This window comes from Microtus pennsylvanicus, chromosome 17 (genome assembly GCF_037038515.1).
Source record: "Microtus pennsylvanicus isolate mMicPen1 chromosome 17, mMicPen1.hap1, whole genome shotgun sequence".
In the NCBI taxonomy this organism is placed as follows: Eukaryota; Metazoa; Chordata; class Mammalia; order Rodentia; family Cricetidae; genus Microtus; species Microtus pennsylvanicus.
The window spans coordinates 29742827-29763309 of record NC_134595.1 but is presented as its reverse complement, the minus strand read 5'-3'; the positions used below and the strand labels follow the sequence as shown (position 1 = coordinate 29763309).

At 48.6% G+C, this 20483-nt stretch overlaps 1 protein-coding gene across 1 annotated transcript in view; it reads right to left on the bottom strand.

Annotated features, from left to right (window-relative positions):
• Positions 1–20483, bottom strand: part of Col6a3 (collagen type VI alpha 3 chain) — a 78486-nt gene that overhangs the window by 25756 nt on the left and 32247 nt on the right. Inside the window, exons 7-23 of the mRNA XM_075952176.1 lie at positions 19694–20266; positions 17463–18056; positions 14772–15377; positions 11851–12468; positions 10333–10932; positions 9261–9598; positions 7738–7816; positions 6520–6668; positions 5332–5424; positions 4740–4793; positions 3837–3908; positions 3195–3221; positions 3050–3094; positions 2888–2941; positions 1959–2021; positions 1334–1399; positions 1030–1083 (exon numbers count right to left, since the gene is read on the bottom strand). Of these exons, the coding sequence (XP_075808291.1) occupies positions 1030–1083; positions 1334–1399; positions 1959–2021; positions 2888–2941; positions 3050–3094; positions 3195–3221; positions 3837–3908; positions 4740–4793; positions 5332–5424; positions 6520–6668; positions 7738–7816; positions 9261–9598; positions 10333–10932; positions 11851–12468; positions 14772–15377; positions 17463–18056; positions 19694–20266 (4085 nt within the window). The remainder of the gene's footprint in view (positions 1–1029; positions 1084–1333; positions 1400–1958; positions 2022–2887; positions 2942–3049; positions 3095–3194; positions 3222–3836; positions 3909–4739; positions 4794–5331; positions 5425–6519; positions 6669–7737; positions 7817–9260; positions 9599–10332; positions 10933–11850; positions 12469–14771; positions 15378–17462; positions 18057–19693; positions 20267–20483) is intronic.

Below are 20483 nucleotides of genomic sequence, written 5' to 3'. Positions count from 1 at the left end.
CTGAGGATCCTGTCCTTAGCTGCCCAGCCTCCTCTTACACACACACAAACACACATACACACACACACACACACACACACACACACACACACACACACACACCACTACTAAATTCCAGAACTCCCCTGAGGACTGTGACCTCCTGGCCACTTCTTCCTTCTCAGGTGGGATTCCTCTTCTCCCAGCTACCAGGACCCTGCTCTCTGCTCACCTGGACCCCGGAAGCTGTCACGTGGCTTCCTAACAGTGACTGACTTTACCTTGGCTTCCACCTTTTTTCAGTGACTGGGTGTGCAATGAGCTATTCAGCCACACACATTCCAGAACCGAATCGAAAATACAGGGTGCTAAACCACACTGCACCTGCTTTCCTGATGTGAGCAGCACCCAGGTACCTGCTCCTTCAGCCTCTGTCCCCTGTGCCCTCAGCCGCCAGCGTTGCCATTTCTGTTTGCGTGCTTTAGCTACTTGGCGGGTAAGAGTTGACCAAATACTTGAAAACAGCAAAGAGCTTTTTTCATGTAAGTATTTAGTGTTTTCTATGAAAGGAAAGAAAAGGGGCTGAAGGAGGGAGGAAAGACTGAGGGAAGGAGAAGCAACGGGTGACAGAGGAAACTGAGAATGAATATTTTCTCTAATCAACAAATTCGATTGAAGGACTCACCTCTTGCTTTCTGCCTTTCCACCGTGGGAGGACAAGCATGGAGGCCCTTGCTAGCTATGCTCTGTGAAGGCGTGAAGGCCCTATGCTATGTTGTGGGGCCTCCCTGAAACCTCCAGAACTGTTGGCCAAGCAAACAATCTAGGGGCACAGCAACATTAAATCAAAAACCAAACGCTGCTCATTTTAAATGGATGCAAATTGTCTTATATTTTTGCACTGTGTCTGTACAGTATAAAACAGAGATGATTTCAGGAATGGCTCTATCCCCTCAGTAAGGAACTGCTCCATATCACAGCACCAGACATATTGTACCAATCTCTTGCCACCGAGCAGCCTGGCAGTGCACAGCATCCTAAGATACTCACATCCTTCCCGGGGTCTCCTGGACTTCCTGGGACACCATCTCTGCCTGGGAGACCCTGGAGGGGGGACAAAAAATGGGTGAGTTCTCAACAGCAGAGAAGAACATTGCACCCCAGAGTATGGTGCTGGAGCCACTGGAGGGGGAGCGGTGGGGGCGGGGTCTACTTCCAGGGGAGGGGTTTGTTGACTGCAGGACAGAGCTCCAGGTACTCTTAGAAAAATTCAGGCTTTGGGGAACAACGCTGCTGGTCTCAAGACTCTGCAGGTCATGGGGGTACAGGGGTCTCTGGGTATGGATCACTGTACCATGGGGCCAATGTCACCCGTCTCTCCTTTGGGTCCTCTCTGCTGGCTGTCCCGTCCTGAGTCACCCTGAAAACAACAGGGGTTGGGAAATGAGCCCCACATGAGGAAAGCTGCAGCCCTTGGAATCCTTTGTAACAGCACAAAGGGAAGGTTCTCAAAAACTGTCCTCCGAGCTATGCCCTGCCCAGCTAACATCCAGAAATTACCACAGTCCCCACTGGGCAGCACAAGCCCTTCCCTACTGAGGAGGACATTTGGCCTCACTTTCCTTCCTCTACCACAGAGGTAGGTGACCTGCAGAACAGGTCGTCTCAGCTGTGGTCCTTAGCTTAAAGGGTTTTCAAAAGCCATGGAATACCGAGAACTGCATTGGTTCATTTTCTAAGGCAAGCACAAAGTGTCCAGAGGGCATCTTAGGAAGACTCTGGGACACACAGCTACCAAGTGACTTGCCAATGCCTGTGATGGAAATATATCATCTCCAACGACCTCCAAAATTGAAAGGGAAGTATAAATGTGATCAACACGTTTTAAAGCAATTTCAAAATGTAAGCCACTCCTTTCTTCTTACATAAGCTTCCTCCCCCCCCCCCACCAGACATCCACAATAGAGCCTCCACCTTACCGGGTCACCTCGAATCCCAACATCTCCTCTCTCTCCTTTGTCTCCTTTGGGTCCTTTGTCACCCTAAACCAATCACACAATGAAAGTTAAAAACTAGAAAATTCTGGTGGAATTTTTTGACAGGCATTTAGCGAGGATTTGAGATCTATGACATGATGGCATGAGACATACACAGGTGTGGGATGGTTGCTATGGTGAACAAAGCGATTGTATCTATTGTCCCAATCAATTGCTTTGTTTCTGTGATCAAAGCAACTGATGTTTCCTATTCTAAGCAGAATCTCTAATATGGCAGTGTTTATTAATTATAACCACATGCCATTCATTAGACATCTAGATCATTCATCAAAATCACATTTCCCATTTTGTAAGTCTCACTATAACACCTGTTGCTACTTCCTACTTAGCATGAGGCTAGAAAAAAGTCACTTCTAAGGTACATTTTCTTTATAAGTATGTATATGTGTCTGTGTATGTGTGCACCTTAGTGCAATGTCTGCAGAGGCCAGCAGGGGGCATCATATTCCCTGGAGTAGAAGTTAAAAGCAGTAGTAAAACATTCAACCTGAGTGCTAGGAACTGAGCTAGGGTCCTCTGTAAGATTAGGGTATGGTTTTAACCACTCAGCCATCTCTTTAGCTCCCAAATAACACCAAAATATTTCTGATGAGTTTGGTTAGTCCACAAAGGTTTCCTGGGGAGCCACTCAGTACCAGGCTTTGGGAATTCATTTGTAACAGAACAAACTCATTCTCCACCCTGTGGAACATGCTTTCCAACAAGGACATAGCATATAGGATGTTACTGTTGAGAGGGGACATCATTCATACATCTAGAGGCAAACCCTTGGGAAGAATACTAGCTGGTCCTTGGAGACGGTGTTATGTCTTCCCTTGCCCCAGGGAACAGTGAGATAAAGGGATACCTACCCTTCTTCCGGGACTCCCCTTTTCTCCAGATGAACCAGGTAACCCCTTGTCTCCCTGTAAAGGCAATGAGAGAGGGTCATGTGATGTGATGGCTCCTAGGGACTCGGCTGCTAGAAACCTGGACCTCGTGAATAGAGGTCCTTGGGAAGTCAAGTCGCTCACCTCTTCACCATCCAGACCGTCCAAGCCAATCTCTCCCAGTTCACCCTGGGAAGAAAGAGGCAGACAGAGAGTGGAATGAGTTATCCCATCAAGGGAAAGTAAGAAGCATCGTGGTATTTTCATTAAAACAAACAAACTTTACTACCTTCTCTCCTGGGAATCCTCGAGAACCCTGGAAGGGACGGGAACAAAGGAAACACGAGTAAAACAGAGCCGGTCCCTCCGTACAGAAGCTAAAGGACGACCACCCCACCCCACCCCCGTGCCTACGTCCAAAAGCCCCTGGCTCTGAGGGTTCTATATTAAACATGTATTCTGGCTTCCTCTCTCACTGCCAAGTAGGGTGTTGTAAAGTGAATTTGCCTAGAGGTGAACACTTGGATGGGATTCATCTCCGGAAAGAGAGGTAAATCCGCAGACAGAAGGCCAGCTTCATGACTTTGGTGTGCAAGCCCTTCCCTTCCACCCCTGCTCTCCATGGCTGCAAGCAGCCTACCCTGGAATCCTATGCAGTTCATGGCTGCACCCCTTTCTGCTCCTCCCTGCAGCCTCTTGTACCTCCCAACTGACTCCTGGCTGCTAAACGTTTCCACAGGAAACACTCAGGCTCCCTTCCAGTCATAGCCTCTGCTCTGGACTCCTGACACACCCAGTGCAGAGCTACTGGGCACTGAGAATGGAGAAGACCCCAGCCTGCAGCCCTCCCTCCTCAAGGCACATGAAGAGGTCGGATCCCTTCCTTCATGCACTACCCTGACTCTCTTACACCCCCAAATCCATACTGTACCTTGACTCCTCTCTGGCCTGGGCAGCCCTGGAAACCTTGTGTTCCGTTCACACCAGGTGGACCTCGCTCACCCTGCAAAGAAAAGAGGCATTTCGCAAGCCGGAGTCTTTTGTCTGGTGTCTCTTCTAACTCTGTCTCAGAGAGTGGCACGCAGCATGAGGAGGACTTCACTATAACCAGGCTATCTGTGCCACAACATCCTTAGTTCCTAGCTCCTGGCTGAGCAAGAACTCACAACTTTAGGGGGGTGGGGGATAGGCTCTGGGATGGTAGCAACGCCCAGGGGCTACTGCCTGACTGGTTGAATATCAGTGACCCTGATACCCAGTATGGATGCTGGGTCCCATAGATGTTCTTTCCCCCTGACTATTCCTCTATATTGTCAAGGTTTCTAGCTGTCCCATGGCAACGGGGCCAGCACTGACTCACTTACCTAGGCTGGACACTTGGAGGCCTCTGGAGTCTCTCTGTCCCATATCCCAGAGATGGACCTGTCCTACCTAAGGTCCCGAAGCCTCTCAAACTTGCCAAAGTCTTGCTACATAATTGCTCAGGCTGTCCATCATCCCCCTGCCTCGGCCTCTCAAAAGCTGGGATTAGGGATGCTTACCACCACTTTCTGCTCCTATTCGTGTAAGTGGACACTGGGCACATCATACTTGGTGGCCCTCTGTCTAACCTTCGTCCACTCTGCAAACCACACCTGTAACTGTCACACCCAAAGACTCTCATTGTTCATAGCACAAAAATGCTAGGAAAATGGTTAAATAAGTTAGGAAATCGCCTTCCTCTAAATGAGAAAGGCCCTGGCCACCAGACAGGTTACAAACGCTACTGTGCAGTCCCATCTAGAGAAGAACAGGAGCCAGGGAAAACTTGAGGGAAAGGGTAACTTTTACTCACGGGTCCACCTTCGTCACCAGGGTAGCCTCGGTAGCCGTCTTCCCCAGAGATACCCTGAAATAAAGCACACAAAATGAAGTCACCTGTGTCCCACATAAAGCATCTCAGTGGTCCTGTCACTGGGTGGGGCTGTTCTGACACCCAGCAGGGCAGTAGAGCACTGGGCAGAGCTGAGAGTGCGGCCCACTCAATCCTCAGTGATGGCTCTTTCCATCAGAATGGCTCAGACTCTTTCTTCACCAAGAGAGCTGGTGGCACTCCTTCAAGGCAAGCACTAAGCGTCCCACTGACCCACATCATGAGGCTGCCAGTGGGTAGGCACGGGTTTTTCAAGCTGTTTTAAAAACAAATCCAGGTGTCGAAGAGCAGATTCTCCCAACTAGTGGAAGAGAGGAATGTGTCAGGTGCTTGGGCCTTCTCCATCACCAACAAGACACACCCTGGGGATGCCTAGGAGCCCAGAATTGGCCATATGACCAGGGCCTTTCTCCCTCTCTCATGCCCATCCATGGTGTTGGAGAAGTCACGCAGCTAGGTCGTGTCCGAGCCTTAAGTCTAGCCTGCGGCGTGAAGAAGGCAGCTGTATCCATACCTTTGGCCCGATGCTGCCAATGGGCCCTCTGTCTCCTCTCTCTCCAGAGCACTTGCATGGAACCCCACAGCAAGCTTTCTCAGCAATGTTGTCCTGCCAAGGAAACAAATAAATATAAAGAAGAGAAAACAGCGAACACCAGTGTGCTGGTAACAGTCCCAGTCTGCGGCACACGCAATGAAGCTACCTAAGGCCGCTTCCTAAAGCTGGCTGCTGCTGAGGGCTCAGCTTTTGGCATAGGGTGAGATGCCATTGTTGGAAGATAAAAAGGCAACCAACTATAATTCTTATCCACAGTACCCTAGACTGGGCCCAATTTCCAGATATTTCCAGTGCAGACATTCAAGGTTTGCATTTTCAGTATAACTTAAACATGTCTAAGCCTCAAATACAAAATCCAACAAATACATTGAAGCTGGCTGAGGTCAAAGAAGATTCGAAATTGGGGACCCACACCCTGCCTTCCTCTGAGCTGTGGTCAGACTCATGGAAATCATTGTTTACCTGGAGGAGACCTTGGAGCAGCCGTGGGACCCTGGGCTCTGAGCCACAACCACCACAGTGTGGGTCACCAGCGTCTCTAATGCCACCTCTGTATCCTTCCCTCCGCCTCTGACCTTACACATCCCAATGTGTTTATATTTCTATCCACAGATGGAGTGCTGATCATGAGTGTTCTCTTGCAATGAACTCCCTACAGACTTCATTTTCTGCCCTGTTCTAGGCTGAACCTGCTTCTACCCAATAAAAACGACCTATTTTTTTATGACAGAAAGAAGTGGAGAGGAAGAAGGGGGCAGAGCTGGTTCCCTCCCACTCTTATAGAATTAGTCACTATCTGAGAATCAGTGATCCTGTCCCTCACCCCTACTCCCCACCCCAGGAGGCAACTACTCTCACTGAGAGAGGAGCCCGGAAGGGAGGCAAGGAAAGGACTTTCCCACCCGGAAGTGGTCTCTGTCTCTCCTTTCCTGTATATTCTTGATTCTATCATGCAGATAAGGTAAATAGCATATCCAGGACTCATACAGGAATAAAGCAGGTCTCAGGTGAATCAAATGAGACACCCATATGCCCTTCCCCCAGTCACCAGGCCATCAAGACATCCTCCCGTTTTGCTGTCCTGAGATGCCAAAAAAACCTAAATCAGTATGTGCATAAAACCTTTTAACAGAAATGAAGACTCACAAGCTGCTCTGCCAGCTCATAATCCAAGTCAAGCAAGTTGAGCCTCAGGGGCCTGTCGTACATGAAGCCCCGCCCAAACTCCAGCTGCTGCGTCAGCCGCTCTAGGTTGGCCACACGTTCAAGACCCACCAGGATCAGAGCTCGGGCACCTGTGAGGAGAGAACCATTTAACACACCTCATCTAGGCTCACAACTGTCTGTAACTCCAGTTCTAGGGAATACGATATCCTGATATCCTCTTTTAGCCTCTGAGGGCATCTGCACACACTTGGTCCACATAAACTCTCTCACACATGTGTGTGCACACACACACATTAAATAAAATTTTTATTTAAATAAAATAAAATATAATAAATCTTTTATTTAAAGACAGTGTGCTTTCATAGCTCTGCTTCCTTAACATCTTTTAGAGAGGTGACTCTCAACCTGTGGGTCACGACCCCTCTGGGGGTCACATAGAAGATATCCTGCATATCCGATTTTATATTATAATTCATAACAGTAGCAAAGTTATAGTTATGAGGTAGCAATGGAAGTAATTCTATGGTTGTGGGTCACCACAACATGAGGAACTATATTAAAGGGGCCAGTATTAGGAAGGTTGAGAACCACTGCTCTAGAACCTCTGGCTTTGGCAACTGCGTCAACACCGGGACTTTCCAACGCTCATCTGACAAGAAAGGTTGCTCATCCAGCTATGAGCAAATCTGCTTGATAAGAGCTTATGTAATTTATTTTACATTAGTCAAGCATATATTAATTTCAGTGATTACTATTGGCTGTGTTATATGTAGTGGCTTGACTACTAAGCTGTGTGACGCGCAACCTGATAGGGTAATGACTTTCTAGCCCGCTCATCCCATCCTCAGTTATGCGATGGCCTTGAATGAACTAATACTTGAGCTTTTTATGCGAAAGCCCCCACATAATTCTGGATAATATAATTCTGGATATTCCCCCCTGGTAAATGTGTCTCTGAAGCAGGGCTAGGTCCTGGCACTAAAGCTGCCCCTTGCTCAAAAGTAGCTTCAATAGCCTTATGTGACAGCCCAAGCAGGAATGGAGGGCCAAGACGCCAGGGCAAGGGCCTCTTAGATCCCACACCCCAGGTATGGTGTTGACAGGTGGAGCTGACAGACTTCTCTCAGCAAAGTGGCAGGTCTGCCATGGGCAGTGTGGAGGGGCTCACTTCTCACACCGTGGAAGCCTGGGGCCTACCTTCTTGCCGGAGTTCCTCTGACGCTCTGTGTAAGTCAGCCAAGTCTCCATCCGCTCCATCCGTGAAGTGGATAACAACCTGTAAGTAATGGAGAAGTCAAGGCTCACGCTACTGCAGGGGAACATCAAAGACAATTGAAAGGGAACTGAGAGGCTGTAGCGAGGTCGAATTCCTCATCTACAGTTGACGAGACTGTAGGCCAAGGTCAAGGGCACTGTGCTATCAACAGGTAACATAAAGGAATGTGTATCCATGTTTGATTTATCTTTAAAACCTATTAACAATGGCAACAAAAGTTTATCTCATTCTTATACTTATGAGACAGTTTCTAAAAATTTGTGTGTGTGTGTGTGTGTGTGTGCACGTGTGCGTGTGTGTGTGTACTGAACTGAGTTGACATTCTAATTTCTGATACTTTAGAATGTGACTGCGCGAAGCAGCTAAGCTGAGTAAGATTGCTGGGTGGCCCCTAATCTAGTCTGACTGGTGACCTCCTAGGAGGAGATGACCGAGCCACAAGCAGCCAGAAGGATGACCATGTGAGAACCCATGGAGAACACTGCCATTTACAAGTCAAGCTGAGAGCTGCAGAGAACAGCCCTGCCCAGGTCCTCACATCATGGGCCTTTCAGCCTCCAACACTGTGAGAAAGAAATTCTTGTGGTTTAAGGCACCATGCCTGCCTGTGGTATTTTGTTTGGCAGCCTTAGCAAACAAATAAAGCATGAGTGCACATAATGTGTGTGTGTGTGTGTGTGTGTGTGTGTGTGTGTGTGTGTGTATGCGCGCACGCGCACAGTGGTGCATGTGTGTGCAGTTGCCAAGTGTGTTCTGTGTATGTGTGATGTAGTGTGTGTGAGTGGAGTGTGTGTCTGTGTGTAGTGTGTAGAGTGTGTTATATGCATGTATAATGTAGTGTATGTGTGTAAGTCTGTGTATGTGTCTCTCTCTGTGTATATGCATGTATAGTAGTGTGTGTGTTGTGTATATGTGCAGTGGGGTGTATGTGTAGTGTGGGGAGTGTGCTATAGGTATGTGTGATGGAGTGTGTGTGTGTGTGCTATGTGTAAAATGTGTATTTGGGAGTGTGGTATACGTGGTATGGTGTGTGTATGTGGTGTGTTAGTGTACGTGCAGTGTGGTGAGTATGTGTGCTATGCGGATGTGTGGTGTGGGGCTATGTATGTGGTGTGATGTGCGTGTGTATGATGTATGTATGTACAGAGAGCGAATACAAATAGACAGCATACCTTTAACAAGACCATAATTAAAAATGGGTCCATCGCAAATCCATCTCTTCCCAGCTGAGCTACTAATTTCTGGGACACTGGGGGCTTAAGGGGATCTAACAAGAGGAAGAAGACTTGGGAACTACGGTTCTCCACGAGAGAGTAACTCTCCTCACAGGCGCCAACAGCCCTGTCTCATACATCGTGAGCCACCCCAATCACTCAGGACGGCTTCCAGAAGTGAGAGGAGCCCGCGGTGCTGCACACGGAGCTCCCAGCCCTCACTCGCTCACCTTCACACTGTCGGGCGAGGACTGCCTGAATTTGTTCTGGTACAGCTTCAGTGTGTCAGCGGTGAGGATGTATGGGTGCTGGCTACGCATGTTGCGGAACTTCTCGAACAGCTCTGGCTGATACTCGGCAAAGTCAAAGGCCTCCACTGGCCCAGAGGGCGTGTTGGCCACCACCGACACACGCACAGTGGGCAGCTGGTTGCCACTGCAACTGATCCTTTGTATCTGGCTGATTCGATTTAAGATGGTATCCACTTTGGACTCGAGGCCCTTCTGGCTCACAAACACGTTCTGATCTCGAGATCCATCAAAGCCCAGGATGACTTCCAGATTACAGGCTGGCAAGGAGAGATGAAGGTCAAGAGAAAAATGAGATCCTCCACGTGCAAGCTCAGAAAGCAGCTAATTCTGTCTCTTTCTCACTCTCAGGGACCAAAACTGTGGCCACTGGAATACTCTTTGGGGTTTGCTCTTTGGGGGTTGGGGGTGTTAGTTATTTGGGCACAATCATGTACATTTGGTATTTAAGTATATCTCAAATTGGTGTTTTAAATTGAAGGTACTGTAGAACACAAATGTCCCCACCCTGGCAACTGATCCAATCAATAAACATATGAGAGGCACAACCATAACCCCAGCAGCAGCCCACCCAAAAGTTTCATAATTCCAGGTCAGTCTAGGCTCCAAAGCAGGCTGTGGCACAAAGATAGATAGATAGAGAGAGAGATAGATGGATAGATAGATAGATAGATGGATGGATGGATGGATGGATGGATGGACGGACGGACGAACGGGCGGGCGGGCGGGCGGGCGGCAGACAGACAGACAGACAGACAGATAGATAGATAGATAGATAGATATAAGTGAGTCCAAACTGGGGAATTAAATAGTGGGAAAAAAAGTGAAACTGATAAGACTTTGACTCTTATCCAGGAAGAACCTTCTAGAACAGTAGGTGGAGAGCACAGGGTCATAAATAAATAAAAGCATCCATGAGCCTGAGGAACCCCCAGGGCAGCACTAGGGACACTGGTGTCAGCAGGAAGGGGGAAGTTATGCACATGTCACTTACCTTTAGAAACATCTGTCACACCAGGACAGAGGGTCTCATGCATCGCGTCATGCAGGGTCTCCAGTACCGTCTCGCTGAGTTCCGAGAGCTCCTGCACACTGCCCACCCGGAAGGCCGTGGCGCTGTTGGAGGCAATCTTACCCACTTCCTCAGAGTCAATGTTTCTCACCCCGACAGCAAACACCTTGACACCTTTCTGGGTGAGGGCCAGGCTCACGTCCTGAGCATCCTCCACTGACTTCCCTCCCGTGATCACGAAGGCAATCTGAGGGACCCGCTCGTCCAGGCGACTGCCAGCACTGGGCACGAAGTGATTCTGCCGCAGATGCTCGAGGCCCACCTTGGTGTTGGCGTGCCTCCCTCCCTTGTAGACCACTTTGTTGATGGCGTCAATGATCTGCCTTTTGGTGGAATATTCCCGTAGGAAGAATTCATCCGTGGGGTCTGAGTTGTACTGGACCAGCCCCACTCTAATGGAGTCGCCGTCTTCATAGACGGTGTCCACAATTTCAGAGGCAAAACGGAGCACTTCCTGGAAGTCTTCCCTCCTGAAATTGATGGACCCATCCAGCAGGAATACAATGTCTGCCTTCTTCTTCTCTACAAGTGAATGCAAAGAAGATGAAAATGGGGGGAGTTCGGGTCTCCAGACTCAGAGTATGAACACACACACGCAAATCAAGACAGCTAACATGTCTACTGCTTTGTGTGTAAGGAGAGCCCCCACCCTAGCCCATGCCCCTCTGGCCCCATCCTGCAGACAGTACACTAAAAATTGGGAGATAAATGGCAAGCTACCTAAATGAAAGGAAAAGGATTTTAAGAACTCAGCAAACCAGACCCAGTTGCCTGACCATGTGGACTTATGCTGAGAGTTTAATAGGGACCTGCAATCGCAGATGCTTCTGGAAATGCCAGAATGGGAGACTGGAGACAGTATGATCAACACAGAACGTGGCCACCCAGCTCAGAAGGAGACAGTTAAAGAATCAACAGGGACCTTGGCTCCCTCAGAAAAACCACCCCTGCTTGAGTATACTGAGTGTCTGAATGACCATCACCCGGAAGAGGAGAAGGCAGGGGGTCTGGAGGGGTTGGATTAGAGTCTCATGGGTGAGAACTTGGAACACAAAGAGGCTGCTGTAAGTAAGACAGTCATAGTGACCATATGGTTAAAGAAGGAAGGGTGCCTAGACCACACTAGGTAACCCACCATGAGGGATGACCTGACTCCAAAGCTGTGTGCAGTGTGACTCTGGCTGACTCGAGCCAATGATTGGGATCCCTATGCCAAGCCTTTCAGCAGCCCTACAGGTAGCCTCAGGGTTGACGGACTGATGACCTTTGGCTTTGGGGACATGTTTCCATCAACAATGTCAAATGAACTATTTCCCCACTATTTAACTTCTAACATCTGCAGGAACGACCATAAGCAAATCATTGCAGAGAAATCTAGTTATCATTTCATTTAAGACAGCTGACACCACATTCTGCAACCATGCACCAAACAGTTCGTACCTGGCCGTGAAGGAGAAAATACGTCTACACCACCGGGAGGCTGTGGAGTAGCCCCAGATGGTCCAAATGAAAGTATTACCCTCTCTTCTATGTTGGGTAGTTCTCTGAATTCCCGAACTGTGAAGACCAGTCTGGGGTCATTGGTGATGGTTTGCAAGTCTGCCCGATCAATGTTTCGGTCACCTATCCCTAAACTCATGATCCCTGATGAGCTTATGATTTGGGCATGCCGAGTCACGTCATCCTGGGACTTCCCACCCAGGAATAAGACTAGATGTTGAGGCACCCCATCTTCTATCCGGCTCCCAGCAGACTTCACAAAGAGGTTTCTGGCCACAAACTCCAGGGCTTTGCCAGTGTTCAGGGGAGACCCTCCTTTGAACCTCAGGCGTCGTATGGCGTCAAGGACGAGGGCCTGTGACTTGTGGGTCTTCAGGTAGAATTCGGGGAAGACATCATTGCTGAACTGTACGACCCCAATCCTCGCTTTACTGGGGCCAATGTTGAGTCTGCGGACAATCCTGCTGACAAAGTCTCGGATATGAGCAATGCCATCGGGCTTGACGGCATCGGAGCTGTCAATCAGGAAGACGATGTCCGCAGCATCACTTTCGATCACTGCAGACGAAAGGGAAAGTGGAGATGAGTTCCTGCGCAGCCCTGCTCTGACTTTATCACGACCTCAGTCTCTGGAACTTGTGCTTGGCACACCCTGTGTGACCCAACACTGAAGTTACATTCCAACACATATGTGGGGCCTTTGAGACTTAATGATTAAAAGTTGGGGTTTTCAGGTTACTGGTGCTTGCCAGCATACCTGATGACCTGAATTCAAGATCCCAGACAAGGAGAACAATACTCTCAAAAGTTGCCCTCTGACCTTACACACACTCTTTTTTTAACACACACACACACACACACACACACACACACACACACACAAAATGCCATTTTAAATGCAGGTAACAACTACTTCTTTTTAAGAACTATTTTAAGTCATCCAAAACTTTCTCTGTGTCAACTTTATTTGGGTTTCAGCCTTATGGCTTAGGTTACTACTAATTTAAAAACCTATAATAATTGTTGAGAAACAGTAATTCTATGTCTACCAGAACAACAGAATCATGAATCACGAGCAGAAACCTCCAAAGAGATTGTGATCAATGATGCTGACATCTCTGAGAAGAGAGAGACATCTCTGGTCAACTGTCCTCACTTGTCCATAGTGTACACCACTGAGAAGAACCCACGTGACTCACTGGCTTTTGTTGCCACTCTGCCTGTATCCATGAAGGAATGGTTCCCACAATGCAATGCAATGCTTCACGTCAAGATTCATGTTACCTGTCCCCAGACATTGATGCTCTTATATCCCTTGAATCTTGTTAAATTGCATTTTAATGAATTCATAGCATTCAATATTTTTTCTCTTTTTACTAAATTATTTTCTCTTTTCTCCAGAACTTGGTTTTTTAACTAGTGGAAAACTCTACGCTGTAAAGTTTTACTTCATGCTGAGTTTTTTTTTTTAATTGAATGAAATTACCTAAAGACTGTTGCATTAGATTTGTAAGAAACAGAAGCAATTCCATGTCTAGGCTTGGGTCTCATGCCCATGTTAGCTCGTTATGAATATGCAAGTATTTCAAAGTAGAAATAAATCCAAAATCTGAAGGAATTCTGGTCCCAGTAATTTTTAATTAAAGATTTTTCAACTTGTATAAACTTAATCAAAATATCTTGGGAAAGATGAGCCACATGCTCCTGTCGGAATTCCAGATGACTCTCAGGTAGCCTTTAACTAAATCATTACATTGCCTCTCGGTGAGCTTAAGTCTAGCTTTTGCCTCAATTCCAGGCTTTTACAGCGCAATGGTACAAAGTGAAGTGTTGGGTTGATTATGAAATGAGACCATTTACTGAGAAAGGAAACTGGGGAGTTGGCTAGGGTCAAGGCTTGGGGCACCCTGCTGAGCACAACACCCTCCCCCCAGGACCTCAGCATCAGGGAGATTCTGTCTGTGATGAAGGAGAGAGTACTCCACCAACTATATCTAAACATAAAGAGATAAGTATTGTCTAAACCCCAAGGACAATCTGCAGTCCCTCTTCTAGCAAGCCAGAGTGACAGTTACACATTTCCCTTCTTCCCCAAGGCCTTTCTGCTTCTAGAGAAGACTGGTGACCGCCTGCAGGATTACCACAAACTTTTGCACAGTCTCAGATCCAGGCCAAAGCATCCTTGGCTTCGCACAAAACTCTCTACCACAAGCTGGGACCCTGGATGGCCTTCAGTGTCGCCCTCCCTGTGGCATGCAGAGAGACAGTCACCTGTGATGAGCGCTCTCGGGACGGTAGGAAAGACTCCATGAAATAAAAGAGGACCTCGTCCTTGTCAATTCCCCTATGTGCTCCTTGTCAGCTTGACATCAACTAGAATCACTCTGGAAAGAGGGACCCTCAAGTGAGGAATTACCTCTATCAGACTGGCCTGTGGGCAAGACACTGGGAGCATTTTCCCCATTAACACTGATGTGAGAGGGCCCAGCCCACTGTGAGCAGTTCCAGCCCTAGGCAATTTGTCCTGGGTGGTATGGAAAAGGCAAGATGAGCAAGCCATGGAGAGCCAGTCAGTAAGCAGCGCTCCTCCATGACTCCTGCCTCTGCTCCTGCTTGACTTCCTGCCCTGACTTCTCTCAATGATCAACTGGGATCAGAACATATAAGCCAACTAAGCCTTTTCCTCTCCACGGTGTGGTCAGGATGTTTGAGAACCACTATTCTGGGGGAACAAAGAGTTGGAAGAAAGAAAAGTGAGGGTAAAGAGACAGGAGGAGGGGTCCCTACAGTATATACTAGTATGAAAACTTTATTTAAAAAAAAATAGGATAGGAGAGCAGCCCTGCCTCCTCGGGTCTTACCTGAAGTGGAATAGCTAGTGCTGGCCAGGATCTGCTGGATCTGCTGGGAGGTTAGCGTGGTGATGGGTGTCAGCAGCTTCTGCTCCAGCCGGGGCAGCTCCCTGAAGGTGCTCACTGAAAACACGTACTCGGGGCTCAGGGAGATCTTGACCAGCTCTTCCTGGCTTGTGTGCCTGGCTATGGCAATGGGGGCCACGCCAAACTGCTTGAGCTCCGCTGCTGAGTCGTCCACCTCATCGCCAGACTTCCCCGAGGAGATAAGGATCAAGAACTGAGGGACCCCCTCTTCTATCCGGCTCCCCAGCGGCCTCTGGAAGATGTGCTTCAACACGTACTCCAGCGCGTTCCCAATGTAGACCTGCCTCCCGCCCTTGGGCCTCAGCCGGCGCACTGCGTTCAGCACTTCATCCTTGCTGGTGTGGGCATTCAGAGGAAACTCTATCTTAGAATCCTCACTGAACTGGATGACTGCTACCCGGGTGGTGTCAAAGCCTATGTCCAGGTCCTCGACCAGCATCTCAATCAGGGCGCGGATGTGCTGGAACTCCGGACTGGCGCTTTGGGATCCATCGATGAGAAAGACCACATCTTTCTTGCCGCCCGTACCTGCAAAGCAGACAGGACCATGGCCTTCAACTTCAAGGGTTCCAGACTTCAGGCGCTCTTGAACCACTCACTTCCTAATCTGACATCAAACTTATGCCCAGTGGGCAGGAAATCCTAGTACCAAATGTTATAGTGAAAACACCAGTCCAAAGAGCCAGTCTTGTGTGTTTCTTCATCTAAATGTCAGACAAAAGAGAAGACAGCAAGAGACTTGGAAGGATGAGTCCGAGGGGAGCAGAAACTGAAGAGCTGTATCTACACCAGGGTGGGGATGGTGCTTTAGGAAGGGGCCATCAACTGTGACAAGAACTACCCACAGAGGCCACACACGACGGTGCTAGGAAGCAAGTCACTGGTTCTGCCAGGGAGGGGTCTTGGACAAGAGCACTTTCTGAGGAATGTGAGGGGAGGGATAGCAATGGTTGATGAGAATCAAAGAGGAGAGACCTTGCACAGAGCACCTGTAAGTCTTCTAAAGGTGAGGGAGCTGCTGGAGGGTGGTGGCATGCCGAGAGATGCCACATTTATCGTAAGAAGAATCGTTCAGTACAGTGAAGATTGGAGCAGGGGTGACAGAGTGGGGTGGGTGTATTCTGAGCAGGCGCAAAGAGAAGAGCAGGAGAAGCAGAGCTGGGACACCCCAGCATAAAAGATCACTCTGAAGTGAGGAACCACCCCCGGGAGGGACCAAGCCGAGCTTCTGAACATTCTCCTCAAAGCCCTTGTAATTTGTCTAGGAAATGGGACTCAAGGTGTGAAGCTGAGAGGAAGGTGTAGGGAGAGAGGAATGGAGGACGCAAGGTGGGAAGAAAGGAAGCGCGTACAAAGTGGTCCCTCTGATGTGTGGGAGACCGGGGGGTAAAGGAACCGAGCCCTACGGAGGCATAGGTCTGGATTCCTAAGAGACAGGCTCTGCGCGCGAGCACACACATGCACACATGTGCGCACACACACACCCTTGAGCACAAGAGCCCAGGGTCTTCAAGGTACACCCTGGAAGATGCTCCTCTGTGTGTGTGTGTGTGTGTGTGTGTGTGTGTGTGTGTGTGTGTGTGTAACAGGAACCAAGCCCTATGGAGGCATAGATCTGGATTCCCAAGAGACAGGCTCTGCGTGTGCACACATACACACATACGCACGCACACACACACCCTTGAGCACAGGAGCCCTTGGGCTTCAAGATCCACCCTGACAGATGCTCCTATGTTAGAGAGAGAGAGAGAGAGAGAGAGAGAGAGAGAGAGAGAGAGAGAGATCCCCAAATGTATATGAGTGTGACCTCTTCAGATATTCTATATACGTATGCAGAGCCCATTGCTCTCTCCTGAACACCAAGGAGAAGCTGACCCCTCAGGGCACACAGGAGGCAAACCCTGCCTCTGACTTTCTCTCACTTACATTACTCCATCTTCCTTCCTTGATCCCTCATTTTCCCCTGGCCCCTCACTTTCCCCTCTCCACATCATGAAAACACAAGGCCACATCTGCCTTTTTCCTCCCTGGGACCACCCTGCCTGAGTGCCGAGGAAGCACAGGACCTGGGCTGACACGTCCTTAGGATGAGTGGGTGCCATCTCGGCCTCTTTCCCTCTTAGCAGCCACAGCTCAGACCTTATTCAGGGCCATTGCCCAGAGAATGGGAAATCCTCTTGATGGTTGGGACATCTCTCGGCCCCAAGCAAGCTTCCCACATTGGTGCTAAGATACAAATATTTCAGAGACGCTACCCCTTTCCCCAGAGCAGAGCACCTGTGGTCAGGTTTCTCTGAAGGGCAGAAGGCTACTGTTTCCAAAGGTGCCACTGAGGCTAAACACTCAGCAAGGGTCCTCCTCAGGCTCCTCTGTAGAGCCTGGATCCACGCCATGTGCATGCCCTTTTTTGATGTTTTAATTTGGCCGCAAACATGAATCTTAGCTTCACTATTTGATGTCTCAAAAAAAAAACTTTCTAGTTTTCACACATCTCTAACACTCCATGTCTAACACTCCATGTGGCAGAGGAATCAAAACTGAACACAGTCTGAACAAATAGCCAAGGTGATTATGGGGATGAGAAACTCAAAGAACCCACACCCAAGCCCTCACCTGCTATCGGAATAACTGGTTTCATATTGCTCAGTTTCTCACGATTAAGCTGAATCACCCTCTCAGAGACGACCTGTTGGACCGTCCCCAGCTCCCGAAAGGTGGGGATGGCCACAGCGAAGTCTGGCATGAAGGAGATGGTCTGCATCTCAGTGATGTCAGCATTCCCAATGCCAATACCAATGGGCACAGCCCCGCCCTGCTTCAGGACCACGGAGGGGCCTCTCACATCATCCCCCGAGCGCTCGGCCGTGAGTACGATCAGGAGCTGGGGGACGCCTTCTGCTATCCTGCTCCCTGTAGAGCTGGTCAGGATATTCCTCAACACGAAGTCCAGCGCCGCCCCTGTGTTGGGGACTGGGCCGCCCAGGAGCGTCAACCTGCGGATGGCATTGATGACGCCCTGCTGGTCCATATGAGAATTCAGGTAGAATTCAGGCCTGGTCCGGTCACTGTACTGTACCAGGGCCACACGCACCCGGTCAGGACCCACGTCCAGGCTCTCCACTACTCTCTGCACAAATTCCTTTAGCAGGGAGAAACCACTCCGGACGCCCTCGGAGCCGTCGATCAGAAACACGACATCCTTTTCACCTGAAATCAGAGGAAAACTGCTGGTGACTCACACAGGACTGGACACAGTAGTGATATATACCACTGTGCTGAGTGGCATAGCAACCCGCCAGGGAGGTCCAAGCTCAAATCCTTCTGTCTGTGAAGAAGATGAGTTAGGGATGAAGAGTATGTATTCCCCAAACAGGCACGACATCATTACAGGAAGGAGGAGGGACTAGGGCAGATACCCTTCTGTGCATCCGCAGGATGGGGTCGAGACCATGAGACAGAAAATTTGAGTGATTTCTGGAATCTGAGAAAGGAAAGAAATGGGTTCTCTTCCAGACCCTCCATCTAGAAGCCTCCTTCCCTGCCAATACCTTAACGTTAGCTTAGGAAGGATGGATTCTGATCCATGACCTAAAAGAACTGTTAGGAAGGAGATCCTTCTGTTGTAAGCCATGATATGTGCAGTAAAACACCGAGGCAGCAATGGAAGATGAATATGCCAGCACAGAGGGCCCTCTGCATTAACCTTCTTCAGTGAAAACCAAAGAGATAAAGGCACCATAAGAGATAAAGGCAGGAGGGTCTCCGTGAATTTGAGACTAACCTGATCTGCATTGCAAGTTCAGACCAGCTAGGGTTATGTAGTGAGACCCTGTCTCACCAATCAATCAATAATCGCTAACTTGAAAAGGTAAACTCAAGGAAAGAACAGAGAGCAGAAAATAATTGAGCCAGCGGAGCCAAGCATTTTGCAGTTGTGAAGACTTCAAGGGTTCACTACAGAGCACAAGAAAATGGGTGGAAAGAAGGAATGTGGCCCTTATATCAGGGTCACAGATTGACCCAGACTAACCTTGAGAGAATCCTTTTATTAGAAAAGAGCCTCAAGCATCTCGGTTTTCAATCAAAAATGATATATGATCAGTATGTGTATAGATGGTGATCATAATATATATGATCACGTGTGTGTGCGCTGAGTGTGTGTTCATTCTATTGGTGGGACAGGCTGTCTTCTTGCTAGAGGACTTGGGAGATAACCCATTTCTCCCATGATATGGGAATATATATATATGTATATGTGTATATATATATATATACATACATATATATATATATATATATTCATGTTATCACCAAATAAAGAGTGGTTAAATAGCAGGATAAGGGAATGTAAATTCAGTCAGAAATTTTTAATGCAGTCTTCATGATTGAACTGAACTCATTTGTCTTCTCTAATGTCTTTAGATTTTTGGTGAACGTAATTGAAGGACTTACATCAATTACATTCACTTAAAGCACATCACTTGACTCTTGACATCAAGATACAGGCTGCTTTAGCTCTGACATAGCCATAGCCTATGGCTTTATAACCAGATAGGAATTTTTTTAAAGATGTAAGCTATTGTTATCTCAACCTCTATAATGCATCTTCTTATGAAATATTCTAGTGCCTTAAAAAGACTCACCCGCATCATTCCAAGACACAAGTTAAAAAATGAAACAGAGAACACTCCTTTTCTTTTGTTCCCCTGGAAACATCCTGTAATTTCCATGTTCTCTATAAGTCCTGGGAGGGCTTCATCTGAGAACCTGTAGCCAGCAGCCTCTGCTAACGGTCTAAAGCTAAAGTCCGGGCTGCAAGGGGAGCCCACAATAGTGTGCCATACCTGATTCGGGCTCTTCGATCTGGACGGCTTTCAGAAGGCTCACAATCTGGGGCTGGAGGTCCCCAATCTTAGGAAGTGACTCTGCCACCAGGATGAATGCGGGGGAGGGCACAATCTGCTCCAGCTCATCGGGATTAGCATTCTTGGCTTGAAAGATGAACGGTATTACTCCTCTCTGCTTCAGGGAGCTTGCTGGCCCGGCCACGGCATCTGCCGACCTACCGGCCACCAGCAGCACCAGGAACTGCTGCACGTTATCCTCAATGCGGCTGCCAGACGACTTCACGAAGATGTTACTCTGTGCGAAGTCCAGGGCATAGCCCAGGTTGAGGGTTCTGCCTGTCTTTATCTTCATCTTTTTCACGAGGTTCAGGATTTCAGCCTTACTCTGGTGCTCACTGAAGCGTGACTCCAGCTTGACGTCATCACTGAACTGAGCAATGGCTACTCGGGTCCCATCCGGCTTCACATCAAGTTCCTCGATGATCTTGTAGAGAAATTCTCGAATGGCAGAGAACTGGCCCGCGACATTGGCAGAGCCATCAAAGAGGAAAAGAATGTCCCGCTGGGCCTCTACAAGGAAAACGGATGGACACAGTAAGTGAAGAGACCCTGACACCAAGTGGATTCTGCCTAGCGCCACCAGGTGCTGAGGAAGCTTCCCAGATTCATCTGACATCACTATACCAACAAGAGAGGAGGACGAAGGCCCTGTCGCGGTTCTGCTGTTCCAGAGCAGTGAAAATTTGCAAAGAAACAGCACTGTGCTGGCTAGTCTACAAGCTCACCA